This window comes from Dunckerocampus dactyliophorus, chromosome 20 (assembly GCF_027744805.1).
Source record: "Dunckerocampus dactyliophorus isolate RoL2022-P2 chromosome 20, RoL_Ddac_1.1, whole genome shotgun sequence".
NCBI lineage: Eukaryota > Metazoa > Chordata > Actinopteri > Syngnathiformes > Syngnathidae > Dunckerocampus > Dunckerocampus dactyliophorus.
Window position 1 is genome coordinate 8,412,071 of NC_072838.1, and position 15,697 is coordinate 8,427,767.

The 15,697-nt window shown below is 39.1% G+C and overlaps 1 protein-coding gene across 1 annotated transcript; it reads right to left on the reverse strand.

The window, feature by feature from the left end:
* Window positions 1-267: 267 nt before the first annotated feature.
* On the reverse strand, window positions 268-14,935 carry LOC129173386 (prostate stem cell antigen-like). The gene is made up of 4 exons (XM_054764238.1): window positions 14,839-14,935; window positions 14,581-14,647; window positions 7,256-7,366; window positions 268-1,056 (listed from the first exon to the last, which is right to left on the reverse strand). The coding sequence occupies exons 1-4, from the start codon at window positions 14,875-14,877 to the stop codon at window positions 827-829; spliced, it is 447 nt and encodes a 148-aa protein (XP_054620213.1). The 5' UTR covers window positions 14,878-14,935; the 3' UTR covers window positions 268-826.
* Window positions 14,936-15,697: the final 762 nt, after the last annotated feature.

Genomic DNA, 15,697 nt, shown 5'->3' on the forward strand with positions numbered 1-15,697 from the left:
CTTTGTCTCCAATAACACAAAAGCTTAGACGCGGATGTTTTGTTCGGATAGTATATCGGCTTGTTTCGAATCGTGAACGCACAAAATGCATCAATGGCATGCTTTAATTGTCATGTACGCAGCCCTCGGTGGAAAAGGTTTGGACAAACGTCAGACTTTGTGCTCCGGGGACGGTCAAACAGGCCGGACCGGTTATTCCTGTCGGACGGAAACGAAGAGGACAATGAAACCAAATCACATCTGGAACACGAACCACAAACAAACCACTGGGGTGAAAATTTTATTGCATATTTTTGAAATCATACAATATTACGAGTTGTGCCATTTCCACACACACTCACACACGCGCCGTTTGGGAGGAGTAGAAAGTAAAAGTGTCCGCATGAGGAAGTTGTTGGGCACAAATCCAGAGATAAGAGCTGTTATGGTGTGCAAATTCACCTTATCTCAATGTTATGTCTAAATAAACAAACGCTCACCCTTTACTGTATGCAGTCCAAATAAAAACAACCCACACAGCTTGGAAGCAACACCGATATTTAGAACAATGAATCCAGTTAAACAGGAAAAATAGAAGGGATTATTCGCACCGGAAAAAAAAAGGAAATGATTAATTTCAAGAGGAACAAAAAGCTTTTGGCAACGAGCACAATTAGAAAAATGTGTGCAACTTTTTCAACAGTGTTTTTCTTACAACTGCTCAATTTCGGCATGAATCTAGAAACGACACGAGGAAATGGATTGGAGCTTTCGAAAAGGTTTTATAAGGTGGAAACAAAAGCAGGCTGTCTGTCGGTGCGGCTGGTTATGTTGCTGAGAGGACATTTCACACCAGCACGTTGACCAGGAGGAGGGCGCTGATGGTGGCGAGGGCCAAGTGCAGGCCCGAGGCGGCGGGCAGGCCGGGCGCAGCGTTGCACAGGTTGGTGTCACAGCACGTCCTGGTCATCTTGTAGATGGTGGCGTTGGAGCTGCTGGAGGGGAAGTTCACCTCTTTGGTGGAGTTGCACTCGACCATGGCCAGGCAGCCCTTCATGGAGACGTCCACGAAGCCGGCTGAAGGGGAGACGAGGACAACATCGTCAGCGCTAGCTGCGCTTCAATGTGGCAGCAGGCACTCGGGGAATGGAAAGTATGTCTACTACGACATGTTGGGAAAGCCCAGAAATGCGCTTGAAATTCCGGTTTACCATTTTAACGGAATCAATCACTCTTGACAACAAAGACGCTATTCAGTAAGAGATGAAATAATATTGGAACAATAAAGAACACAGTGGAACTTTCCTTAGTGTTCCAGAATGTCCAACTATAGGAGGAGGAATAATGTAAATCCAAATAATCTGTTCTACAAAAGCAAAAAATGTTAACACAAAATATTTTTAAAGATTTACATGCAGAAAACGAACATAAATATAAATCAGGAATGAAAAGGACACATAAGCTCACGTTTACCTTCTTTAAAAAGACATGATTGTTTCCAAAGAGCAGCGAGATCAACACGAACACCACCTTCCTGTTTTGCCGTGAGTTATTTCTCGAATTCAATAGTGTTTCTCTCCGAAAGTCTGTGCTTTTCTTTTGATAGGGCTGCAAAATAACGGAAAATGGAGCCAAAGAAAGTTGCAAGTGCCCGCATTTTGATAAAGAAGGTCTCGAAACACTGATGAATTCAAGAAATAAACCACAAAGGCGGCGCCCGTGTTGATCTCACCGCCACATTGTGTCTTCAGTGTTTCCACTTTGCCTCCGCATTGTCCCAAAAATTGCATGTGGATGCGTGTCATTTATTTATTTACGCCGTGGGCGAAGACTAGTTTGTGCACCGTTTGCGTTCCGTTTGCTCATAAATTATCCTTAAATTCCTCTGCATAAGCCGCACTCAATTTGGAGAAAAAACAGATTTGTACATACAGTATATAAACCGCACTGGAATATAAGTCCGTGAGGACCAGGCAGCTCTTTGGCAGGAGCCAATCATGATGTTGAACCCCAGAAAAGAAGCTCTCATTGCAGAAAAGAAAGCCAAGTGTGAAAAAGCAGGACAGAGGCATAAACCAGAAAAAAGGGAGGCACGGACAGCGTGGGAAAGGGAATTGCTGACTAGAAGAAATCGCTTTGGGAATTGTGATTACTTATGAACATAAATTCACAAGGAAGATCCAAGAGGCAGCAGAAATTACTTGAGAATCCCCTCCAACTTGCACCAAGAGGTGGCGGAAAAGTTAACCCATTCACGTGAATGAGACATGCTTTGATACGCACCACCCGCATTGTTGAGGCACAGGTTGCCATGCGCTCACAACCAGTTCATGGAAATGATGCGTGCCGCGAATTTTGAACCTTTCAAAATTTTATTTGAGCGTGACCAATTTACTCATTGAAAACCTGTGACACGCAAAATTTGGACTAAATGCGTACAAGTTTAAAGAAGGTAAAAAGTAACCTAACCAGAAAGAAGAAAAAGAATGTGGTGTGTGTGCGGTCTAGTGCAGTGAGGAATGCACTTTTTAAATACAGTATGTTCTGATATTTGGGAAGCCAAGCAGCCTCTGAGCTGGTGCATGTCGCAACACAGACGTGCTATCGCTTCGAGGCAAGACTCAGAAGAAGCAATCTTTTGAGGTCAGAGATTTGCATAATCTGGACAGAGAAGACAGTTTGAAAGAGGAGTGAGGGAAGCCATTACATCAAAGTTCAGAAAACATCTCTGAAGGGGGCGGGGGTCTACAACACCACCTCTCCCCCACAGAGAGCACCGTCCTATCATCTCTTTTGAAAAGATTTAATCATTTAGCCCTTGGGTGTCCAAAGTGTGGCCATTTGCGGCCCGTGGCTGTTTATTATATTCAAAAAATATAATTAACAGGAAAAAAATCTGCTAAAACGTAAAAATCGGCAATAATTTTACAAGTCAAAATATTAACAAAAAAAGTTGTGCGCACACACGCACACACACACACACGCACAGAGTGGTGTGAAAAAGTGTTTTCTTTTTTGCATGTTTGTAACACTTAAATGTTTCAGATCAAACAAATTTTCCATTTTCCACAAATGGTGAAAACATGGAACAGTGGTGAACCTTCCCAGGAGTGGCCGGCCAACCAAAACGACCCCAAAAGTGCAGCAAAGACTCCTCCAAGAGGTCACAAAAGACCCCACAACAACATCCAAAGAACTGCAGGCCTCACTTGCCTCAGTTAAGGTCAGTGTTCAAGCCTCCACCAAAAGAAAGACACTGGGCAAAAACGGCCTGCATGGCAGAGTTCCAAGACCAAAACCACTGCTGAACAAAAAGAACATTAAGGCTCGTCTCAATTTTGCCCGAAAAAAATCTTGATGATCCCCAAGACCTTTGGGAAAATACTCTGTGGTCTGACGAAACAAAAGTTGAACTTTTTGGAAGGTGTGTGCCCCATTACATCTGGCGTAATTTCAGAAAAAGAACACCATACCAACAGTAAAATATGGTGGTGGTAGTGTGATGGTCTGGGGCTGTTTTGCTGCTTCAAGACCTGAAAGGCTTGCTGTGATAAATGGAACCATGAATTCTGCTGTCTACCAAAAAATCCTGAAGGAGAATGTCCGGCCATCTGTTGGTGACCTCAAGCTGAAACCAACTTGGGTTCTGTAGCAGGACAATGATCCAAAACACACCAGCAAGTCCACCTCTGAATGACTGAAGTCTTTGCAGTGGCCTAGTCAAAGTCCTGACCTGAATCCTATTGAGATGCTGTGGCATGACCTTAAAAAGGCGCTTCATGCTGGGAAAACCCTCCACTGTGGCTGAATTACAACAATTCTGCAAAGATGAGTGGGCCAAAATTCCTCCACAGCGCTGGAAGAGACTCATTGCAAGTTATCACAAACGCTTGATTGCAGTTGTTGCTGCTAAGGGTGGCCCAACCAGGTATTAGGTTTAGGGGGACAATCACTTTTTCCACACAGAGCGGCCATGTAGGTTTGGATTGTATTCTCCCTTAATAATGAAAAGTTTCATTTCAAAACTGCATTTTGTGTTTGGTTGCGTTGTCATTGACTAATATTTAAATTTGTTTGATGATCTGAAGGTAAGTGTAACAAACATGCAAAAAAATAAGAAATTAGAAAGGGGGCAAACACATTTCACACCACCAAGTATCCAACCTAAACCTGATTTAACATTAAAGCTTCTTTGTTCAAATCAGATACGATTTTTCTGCCATATATGCATCGGAACTGGTTAAAAAGAACTTTTCCCTTTTTTGACATTAAAGCATTTGAGCCTACATAATCACTGCAAATTTTGTTCAAACTGGAAAAAACCCCCACTGTATCTGAAAAGCCCTAACCAGAAACCAAATATGCAATCTGGATTAATGCATACCCATGGCGCATTGGTTCAAATTGGATCATTTTGAAAGCGATACAAGTATTTTAACATAGTAACTACATATAAACACAATTACAATACAAACTGAAACATATGGCGTATCAAAAAAAACAACAAAAAACATATCAAAGGCACATTAAACCCATAAATAGCACATCCAGATTAGAAACATTGGCATCTGAACAGGAAGGAATTGGATTCAATACATCAAATTGCTGCTAAATTCAATCCCGAAGTCAAGACAGCAGGTTGCATCCAAATAAACATTTAAACAATCTTTGGGGAGTTCAAATGTGGGGTTTATGCGAATGGGTTTGAATGTCTAAAAGACAAACGGAGGCGTCTTTGCTGATGTGCCAGGTGAGTCGTCGTTAGCCCGTAAGAATCAAGATAATGCTGACAGGTTTAACCAGTCGTCCAACCGAGCAGGTTTGATCGTCATTGGGTGTTTCGCTATGTTGCTCATCTCCATATTAGCAACAAGCTATGTAATCGCCTTTGATCATGATGTGGACGGGACTTCCAATGACTCACCTGTGCATTCATGCGATACATATAATTAGAGATGCCCGATATCGGCTTAATTAGCAATATCAGATATCGTCCAGCACTTCATTACCGATACTGATCTAGGCAGCGGCTCTTACGACAAAGCTAGTGGTAACTTTACGAGAGTAAAGTCAAAATAAGTTGTAATCCTATGAAAAATGTGGTTATTATGAGTTATAATGAGGAACAATAGCATCATTTTAGTAACAAAGCTGAAATATTAAAGAGAAAAAAAAGGTATTTTTTTAAGTCGTCATATTATTAGAAACAACGGAACAATTAGTTCATGGAAAAACTTATAATGTTACGAGAATAAAGTCAAACTATTATGGGAATAAAGTCATGATTACGAGGTAGAAAATGTACACAAAAAAAAGTTGAAATAATTGGAGAATTAAAAAAAAAAAAAAAGACAGCAGGAATGGAAAAAACAACTCATTTTATGAAAATAAAGTCTAAATATTAAGGAGAAAAAAGTCGTATTCTAAGGAGAATGAAAATCAAAATTTTAGGAGAATAAACAGGTGATATGATGTAATTTGTATTGAGTTTAAATTATTAAAGACGAAATATGTTGTCATATTATACTGCTCAAAAAAATGAGAGGAACACTTCAGAAACACATCAGATCTAAACTGGGGGAAAAAAATGATCTTGAATATCTTTCCTGATAATAAGTGGGTGATGTATTAGTAACAAAATGATGCCACATCATTTGCTAGAAATGAAAATGATCACCCTATAGAGGGGGGAAATCAAAGACACCCCAAAAATGAAAGTGAAAAAATGATGCAGCAGACTGGTCCATTTTGCCAAAATGTCATTGTAGCAACTCAAAATGATTCTCAGTAGTTTGTGTGGCCCCCACGTGCTTGTACACATGCCTGACAACGTCGGGGCATGCTCCTAATGAGACTACGGATGGTGTCCTGGGGGATCTCCTCCCAGATCTGGACCAGGGCATCAATGAGCTCCTGGACAGTCTGAGGAGCAACGTGGCGGCGCCGGATGGACCTAAACATAATGTCCCAGAGGTGTTCTATTGGGTTTAGGTCAGGTGAACGTGGGGGCCAGTCAATGGTATCAATTCCTTCATCCTCCAGGAACTACTTGCATACACTAGCCACATGAGGTCGGGCATTGTCGTGGACCAGGAGGAACCCAGGTCCCACTGCACCAGCATAGGTTCTGACAATGGGTCCAAGGATTTCATCCCGATACCTAATAGCAGTCAGGGTGCCGTTATCTAACCTGTAGAGGTCTGTGCATCCTTCCAGGGATATGCCTCCCCAGACCATCACTGACCCACCACCAAACCGGTCATGCTGAATGATGTTGCAGGCAGCATAACGTTCTCCACGGCATCTCCAGACCCTTTCACGTCTGTCGCATGTGCTCAGGTTGAACTTGCTCTCATCAGGGAAGAGCACAGGGCACCAGTGGTGTAGTTGCCAATTCTGGTGGTCTATGGCAAATGCCAATCGAGCTCTACGGTGCTGGGCAGTGAGCACAGGGCCCACTACAGGACGTCGGGCCCTCAGGCCACCCTCATGGAGCCTGTTTCTGATTGTTTGGTCAGAAACATTCACACCAGTGGCCTGCTGGAGGTCATTTTGTAGGGCTTTGGCAGTGCTCATCCTGTTCCTCCTTGCACAAAAGAGCAGACATCGATCCTGCTGAGGGTTGAAGGACCTTCTACAGCCCTGTCCAGCTCTCCTGGAGTAACTACCTGTCTCCTGGAATCTCCTCCATGCGTCCAGGTACCGCAGTGATGCCCTAGTCCAGATCTGGGAGGAGAACCCCCAGGACACCATCCGTAGTCTCATTAGGAGCATGCCCCGACCGTTAATTATGTTCAATGTTTCTAGATTACGTCAGATAAAAAGGTTTATATTTCATAAGTGTGCAGGAGTGACCAGCGCTTCCATTGCAAATGGCATATTTACAATCCCAGATCGCGAACATGCCGCACTAGCAGGCTTGTTGCAGCCTGGAGCGCCGATATCATTATCAGGAGAAAAAAAACAATCACATCCCTACAACGGTTCTATTTTTTTGTTGTAGGATTGCTGCTAACAGCGCTTGCGAAAATAAGAATTAAAAACCGCAGTGGCACATGATGTGATATGACTTCTGGCCTTATCTCTTATCTCCGCATCTTTACGAGCGCTTACCTTATTCCGCAAGTAATTATTCCAAGAGTAAAGCTTGCATGGAATGCCTACTGTGTCACATTCTTGAGTGACACCGGACGCTTCTTGTTACACAACGCTACATCTGTTTTCCACAAGGAATGTGATGAGCGAGAAATGGGGCAAGGGTTTTGAAGTTGCTTACCAGCCGAGCCTTTACCGCTGAAGCAATGCTCCCCTTTGGCACAGGTCACCTCCTTGGTTAGGCACAAGTTCCAGAAGCCAATTTTACACTCATAGCACTGCAAAGCGTGGCCTGAAAACAAAAGGTCAGGATTAAAATAATGTCAGCAATTACTTCAACCGATTAACACAAATTACATCACATGAGACGGACAAACTGATCTACTCAAAAAACAACAAAATAACATCAAAGGTTCACTTTTTATTCTTTTAAGATTGTCATTTCTGCAGTGAACACTAACTCAATGTCACTGTTAGAGCGGTTTTAAGCCAGAAAAATGGCCACCATGTGGTAGAAGTGCATTTGATAAGAGCTCGGCACGGATTTGGTTTGCTTTGGTTGAATTTTATTTGAACATGCATGCAGGTTACAATGGAATACATCTCATGGATCATTTCACAGTCATTTCACAAGGAGCAAAGCAAAGCTTGGATCTTTTGCATGTAATAACACACTCGACAGCAAGGAGGAAGTGGAAGAGCATGGAGGACTGTAGCGTGCCGAAGGTTATGCATTGCAGGGAAATGTACACACACATGCGCACGGGTGCACACTCGCTCTTTAGTTCCAGACGCAAAAATTGTAAATACTGTAGTTCATGGTGTTAAATTTGTAAACAAATAGTTATTTTGATGTAAAGCAACCCCTTCTTGTGTTTATGTTTGTATAGTTGTTTAGATATTTCAGCTGTCACAAAAGCAAGACATTTGTTTCAAAGTGAACGTTATGCTCGAAATGTATATTTTGTATCTCCCTTTCCTTGTCGGGAACTGAGATTTTCCAAAAACACACCCATGTTCTACTGCTGATTACTAAAGAAAGGAAAAAAGGTAGAAACACACTTTTTTTTTCCTGCTGAAAGACGGGAGTCTAATCTTTCTTTTGGTAGGTTCCATGTTCATATAACCATAGAACACAATATTCTTCGCGCCTTGAAAAATCACTCAAAATTGTCCAAAATGGCCGGTACTGAAGGGGTTGCCTTTTGAAAAATGGCTGGGATTGAATGAGCTAATGAGCAACCTTGACTAACATTTAAAAAAATTGCAACAGGGCCTCACCAGCCATGAACCTCACTGCTAAGGACAGTAATGGATTTGGGACAGTACTACACTGTCAAAACTAAAAAAATTAAGTACACAATGTACTTATTTAAGACTTAAGTGTACTGATGGAAGCGCATTCGAAACACAGGAAAACATGAATGACTGTCAATAAGACTCCAGCATTTCATGGAAAACGTAAGGTGGTGTCAAACCGACAAAAAACAGGCATCATCGTGCCTCACTGACGCTACTATTTACGGCGGAAGATGATGCACCAAACACACTGAACTGTGACAATACAACAAACACATAGCACGTATTATTACAAGCCATCATTAAATATCGGCGCAATACCTTTTGTTCACACCCTCCCGTGTCATGTTAGGGCACTCCTTCAAATACTTGGGAGATCTTTACCTCATTTAGTTACCATTTTTCAAACAATATTTGTAGTAATTCACTGCATCATTGTGTTATAATATATTTAGGTATTTTTCTATGGGAGCCTCGGCTATTTTTATATTGGCCTGCAAAATATTTTTGCAATTTTTAATAATTTATTAAAATTGTAGATCTGAAACTTCTAATTTTTTACTTAAAAAACTTAAAAAAATAGTATTTGGATAATCAGGAAATAATTAACATAAGTTGTGCATGAAACCACTTTTAAAAAATGTGTCAAAATATTGTTCTATTTTCAAACTGTCCAAAATAATTGCTCATTTTAGAGGAATAATGAATAATAATAATAATTATTATTATTATTATTTATAATTGTAAATTAAAAGTAAATGTATTGCCTCTTTGTTAGTCTACTATCGACAGATTGGTTTTAGCATGTTTTAGGAACAAAAAGGTAAAAAAACATCCTTCAATTTTTCTGGATGCTCGTGGGAAAAAATGCAGACACCCGTGACGCATATCATTTATAGCCCAGTTAGGAGTTGATTGTCATTCAACGGGCTTGTTTGTAACATTAACATTAACATTAACTGATTCACCACCAATGAAATCAGGCAATGAACTCTAAATATACACAATATCTGACTCACTGGGCTGAGAAAGTGATGACGGCATACGCTTTTACGATAAAAAACGTCAACTATCAGGTGGCCTACCGCACCTTAGATGCGCCAAAATGCTGACAGACGAGTTTACGTCAGCTTTCCTCCTTCCCAAAATCCAGTCCAACAAGATAGATGTACAACACACACACACACACCATTGTGTGTCAATACAACAACGTCCTTCTCACCAGAGAGAACAGATAAACATCTAATAAATAGTTCACACGAACACGTCTTTTTCCCCCTCTTTTTGTTGTTGTCGTCTATTTAAGGTGAAACTCATTTCTCCCAGAACTCGTCAACGGGGGAAAAATGCCGCCTGTACGTGATTTTTCCATGTTCCAAAAGCCACGCCTGAGCAAAAAGCAGTGAGGTGAGACATGCAGCATGAGTCACAGGAACATGATGCAAACGAAAGCAGATGCAACAATACGTTCTTACATTCACACACTCGTCTGCAAACACCTCCAATTGAAATCATTTTACATTTTCATTTTTTTCCCCAATTTAATTTAATTTACATTTTGTTTTTAGCAAAAAAAATTAAGAACATTTTGACTGTCAAAACAGGTTTTATTGATGGCACGTTTAATATTTAAATCAAGCTAAAAATATTTTAAATATTTTCCAATACCAAAATAGATAATATATTGTAATACATTAAAACTAAATTTTTTTTTATGTCTTTGTAGATGGTCTTAATATTTTCACTGAACAGCAACCAAATACATGCTAGTATTTAGAGCCTGTAGGGAGGCACTGGAAGGTGGAAGTCTAAGCTGTCTGAACTTTTAGGCGTGGCTCTTCAGCAAAGTTCACGTCATGCATATACTGCCCCCTGCTGTTGGCTAGGTGAACTGACCGTTTCAAGACAAGTGACGTCGTTGTGTAATGCCACAGTTGTCCACCAGATGATGCTAAAAGGCCCAAGAAGTTAAGTTTATAGTTTTAGAAAGCTACCCATGTTTCATTGTTCTCTTAGGAGAGTTAATACATGTGTGAAACTCTCGCTGTAAAAAGCGCAGGTCAGGTTCTGCTTTGTATTGGACTGTGGGAAACAGGAAAACGGAGCAAACAATGAGCAGCGGCAGCAGCTACAGGTGGGGGAAAAAAAAAAAAACATGAAGTGAGGCTTGAAAGTTGAAACTAAACACCAGAAGAAGTCACGCGTTTTGGTCAAGTTTGAGCCATTCCTCTCCTTGCACAAGCATCTCCAAACATACACACAGGTGAGTCAGGTGTGTAAAGCAAATAGCAGGGGTTTGTGTTGGGATTTCAAGATGCCTGTGACAGGATGGGAGGTACCAGCCTGGCGGGGGAATGAACCAGATCAAAAACAACAAAGTCTTTGCATTTGTTAAGCCCACAGTTGGGAGTGTAGCTCAATTCTAAGATTCCTTTAAGCTACAATAAGTAATAATAAGTAATAATAATAATAATAATAATAATAATAGGTACTAGAACAAAGTTGGTGCTGTTGCCATGACAACCAAAGAGGAAACTCTTTTTACATTAGGTGTCTGGTGTGGAATGTTTTTTTCACACCATTGTTTTGCTTTCTATTAAGCTTTTTTTTCCCAAGTGCAAGTTTTTTTTTTGCATGTTTGCATGTTGACCCTTCCTATATATATATATATATATATATATATATATATATATATATATATATATAAATAAATAAAATATAGGGTGTGCCTAAAGTATGGACAGTCAAAAATGCATATATTATACAAATATATAAAATGTTTCATTTTATACATAAAATATTTAACTTTTTAAAATTCCAAATATACATATATATTACTTTGTACTACTATTTGATTCATTTTATAATATATTTGTGTTTATATTTTATACGTATAATACAGGGCGTGCCTAAAGTCTGGCCGCAGTCTCAAATGCATATATTTTACAATAACAGATTTTTTAAAAATTATTTGTATAATATAAATAAACAATATAATATAAATAATTTAATTTGATATATTTGATTTATACTATATATATATATATATATATATATATATATATATATATATATATATATATATATATATATATATATATTATAATTTATACAAAATATTTTATTTATATCTAGTCCAAAATGCATATTTTATACAATTAGATTACATGATTTAATTTATATAATATTTTTTTATTTTTATTTTTTAATTTAACAAATAATTTTCAATAAATTTATATAATATAATTCATTCATATATTTTTTGTATTTACTTAGAAATTATATATATTTTGTAAACAAATAATATAAATAATAAATATTTATTTCTAAATTTAATAATGTATATATCTCCGCCTACAATCACAATTCGGCATTCGCACCCCCGCATATCCAGATTTTTTTTCTGCTTCACCCTCTAATTTTTTTTATTATTATTAACTTAAATAGAAAGTGGTTTGATAGCGCTATCATCAAGGGGAAATAAAAAAAGAATGTACAGCTATGAAACCAGAAGAGGGCGCTGTCTCAGAAACCAATGCACTCAACATTTTCCAGCAGGAAGATGCTGGAATGCGTAAACATGAATTCAAAATGTGTTTTGTACGTGTGAGCGGCATATTATTGGGTTTACGGTATCAAAATGTGTGGGCTTTTTGCCACTGGTGGGGGGGTATTTTGTCCATTTATGTGACACCGTGCTGTCAAATAGAAGCTTGTATCATGTTGAGATGAAAATAAATAAACAAGGCAACGGGAAAACTAGCAGTGACCAACAAGCTGAGTGTGGAATGACCAACATCATATTGGGGCTAAAAGGTTACACAACACCTGAAAGCTCAAAGCAGCCAGGATGGGAATAAAAGGGTCGGTGCAAGCGAGGGTGTGGTCTGAAACAGGAGACCGGGACAAAAGGAGAAAACCGGGTGGGGTGGTGGTGGTGGGGGGACAATGGCACCATAAACACAATAGTCAGAGAACAACTGTTACTTGTCATGCAGACTCTGCAAATCCTCTGTGGAAATGGAATTTGAGACACGGGCCTCAACTGTTATGAGGTGAGGAATTTCTCATGCGATGGCTGACAAGTCGAGACGTGATCCAGTCTTTTCAATCACGTCTAGGGAAAACACAAAAAGGCTCCTCCTACCACACATGGGCAGCCTCACCCCAGCATGGAATAAACAGCATCGGGGCAAATGTGCAATGTGTCCCCCCTCCCATACACACACACACACGCACACGCACACATGCACGCACAGGTGCTGCTACTTGTTCTTTTGCAAAAACCTGACAACTCCCCCTGCGTTCTTGTTGAGCTACGATTATAGGTGTGGAACATCAACAAAAGGTGAGCTGGAGCCTGTACCAGCTGACTGGTCCCCAGCCAATCACAGGGCACGTACAGACAACCATTCACGCTCACATTCGCAAAAACGTGCACGTTTTTGGGGCGGAATAAACCCATGCAAAAACAGCTGTAACACAGAACTGTGTGTCAGCAGAACAACATTTAGTAGGAATCCTTGCTTATAAATGAAATATTTTCTGAGTTAAAGCATTAAAAATCTGTCTACGACCTTCTAAATACAATTTTTTTACATTATTAGAGCCCTCTCGACATGAAATAACACCCCTATAGTCACCTTTACACTCGTGTTACCCAATATAGCAGACATAACAGAAAATAAGACAGATTAGACATAAGAGAGTCACACATTAGCATTGGGAGACTTCCTTCCTGGACAGCGCACTTCCTGCGGTGGCTATTGTGTCATCAATTTAACATTACTGACACCTAGCGACCAGTGCTGAATAATCCATTTCACACCTCTGAATGTGCCTTCTCAATGCCTTATATTTGTATTATTGTTCATTTAGCCATATGTATGCTTGAAAAAAAGCAAAATGTTGGCAAAGAATACGTAAAATTGCATATTTTTGGACTAATAACAAGCCATAGTCAACCACAAAATGGCAATTTAGTAGTTAATTCATCTTGAAAAACACGTGATAGAGTGTGAAGCCGCGGAATTCATACCGTGACGCGACAAGGGACGACAATTGCCCAAACAAAGCACCCTCCACGTCGTTGACTCACTGTCCGTGCATCTTTTATTGAGTGCAGACTGCAAAATAACCCGCCATGGGGCCAAAGGAAGTTGCAAGTGCCAGCACTTTGATAAAGAAGGTAAGAAACACAAGGGAAGTCCGCATCAACAATAAATTTGTCATTTATAAGTATCTTGCATTGTTTTCTGCACGTAAAATGATAATTATTCTCCATAAAATGTATTTCTGTTCATATTTTGGGGCGTCTGGAATGCATTAATTGGCTTTACGTGATTCACTTTGGGAAAAAAAGACCTTTGTTTTGTGCGTTTCAGTTTTCGTCTGACTTTTTGGAACAAAAAACAAAAGCCTTGTGTATTTTTCTGTTTCGGCAGAATCTGATTTACAAATCTGCGGGGCAAGTGAGGCTGTGTTCCACCTGATCCACCTGAGGCGATGAAAATAGTTTATTTTATCTCGAGTAGTGATTTCACTTGAAATGTTGTTTTTGGAATAGTTTACCTCGAACCTGCCAGTTCTCCCTGTCCTTTCCCTGCCGTGCTGGGCTGCATAGCTTTTTTTTAAAAATGACACAATAAACAATATTAAATAAATATACATCAAATTGAATTAAAAATCAAAATAGATGACTCAAATTTGTCTACCTAGCAACAAGAGGAGGCACAATCTAAAAAAGGTTATTCACATTTTCTATGTTCCTCCCACCTGTTTCGTATTTCCTGATTATTAAATTCAAAATAAATAATCTAATATAGCAATTTCCGCCACAAAGTGACTGTTTAATGAGTTGAAAGACGTTACCAATAAGCATGTGATACTTCCTGAGGTCACTGGAAAAACAAGGGCAATTGACACAATTCTATTTTTTCATTTACTCCGTGTGTGTGTGTGTGTGTGCGTTTTAGGGTGTGTCTCTGGTCAGTCCAATTTGCCTTTTAAGTCCCCTGTGAGTGTGCAGACCCAAACAAACTATATATAGTTTTAACTTGATATTCTCTTAAGGCTGAAAATGAGGGGGGGGATAAGCCTGCTCTCCATAACAGGTACACGCACCAAACCTCACAGCAAATAACGCCTAATTCTGCGAGTAGCGTTGAAAACCATTCGAAAAGTGTCGAATTGAGAGTATTTTCTTACCTATGGCGAAGCAGACTCCCACCGCCAAAAGCTGGTAAATAATTCTGTTCATGTTGGATAAAAAGACCTGCGTGGAGAATGGACTCAGACCGTTATCACAACCTTCATCAAACTAGCTAGTCTTTTTTTTTTTTTTAGTCTTTACACATCGCCTCATTTATAATCTTCCACCCTCCCATCCCAACGTCACCGTTATCCAACCAGAGGAGGTCTTACTGCACAGCAAAGCACTTTTTTTTCCTTAAAAAAAAGTTCCACCTGTGACTTCATGGCGCCTCCCAAATTCAGGATTTGCATCCTCCGGAGGACCCAGCCGAGAGTTCTTTCGCCAATGTCGCTGGAATGTTTCTTTAGCCTTCGGGACACTTCCTGGTTGCGTCACGTGTTCACGTTCTCGCGCCGTCAGGTCCGCAAAGTGGAGAAAGAAAGACAAGTAAAATGATGATTAAATATGACATAATGGAGCCAATGTTGTTGTTTTGTGGTTTGCTGGAAAGAAACCTTGTATTTATAAACTTAGCCCATTTGTACACAACAACACTTTGGTGAATGTTGTTGTTTTAAAAATGGGCTTTATGGCTTTGATCAATTATAGCTTGTTTGGATAGCTACACATAATTAATGTAAAGCTTAACTGGAGGGATCAACATGGTCTTTATTTGGCAAGTAAAAGTATTTGAAAGCCATTATTCCCAGGTCTTTGATAGCTTAGTCAATAATATATTTTTTCTTGTTTTTATATAAAAGTCTTCATGACATGACGTGGCAATCAACTTTAAATGCACATGTACCATAAAAAAATAATGAAATATTTAAGTTAAATAGAATTATTATGATTATTATTATTTCTTACACATTGTCTAGAGCACAGAAAAATCATACAAAAAAACAGTAGTCATGCACAAAATCACTGAATAATTTTAATAAATTAAAATACAGCAAGACAGTATTATTTTATATTATTCTTAATAATTATTAATGCTTTTATCTGTATTAATTAATAATGCTATAATTATTTTTTAAATAATAATAGACTATTAACAATATAAGACTTAAGTGCTTTACTGTATTTTCATTTATTAAAATGATTAAATTTGTTCATTTATTTATTATATTT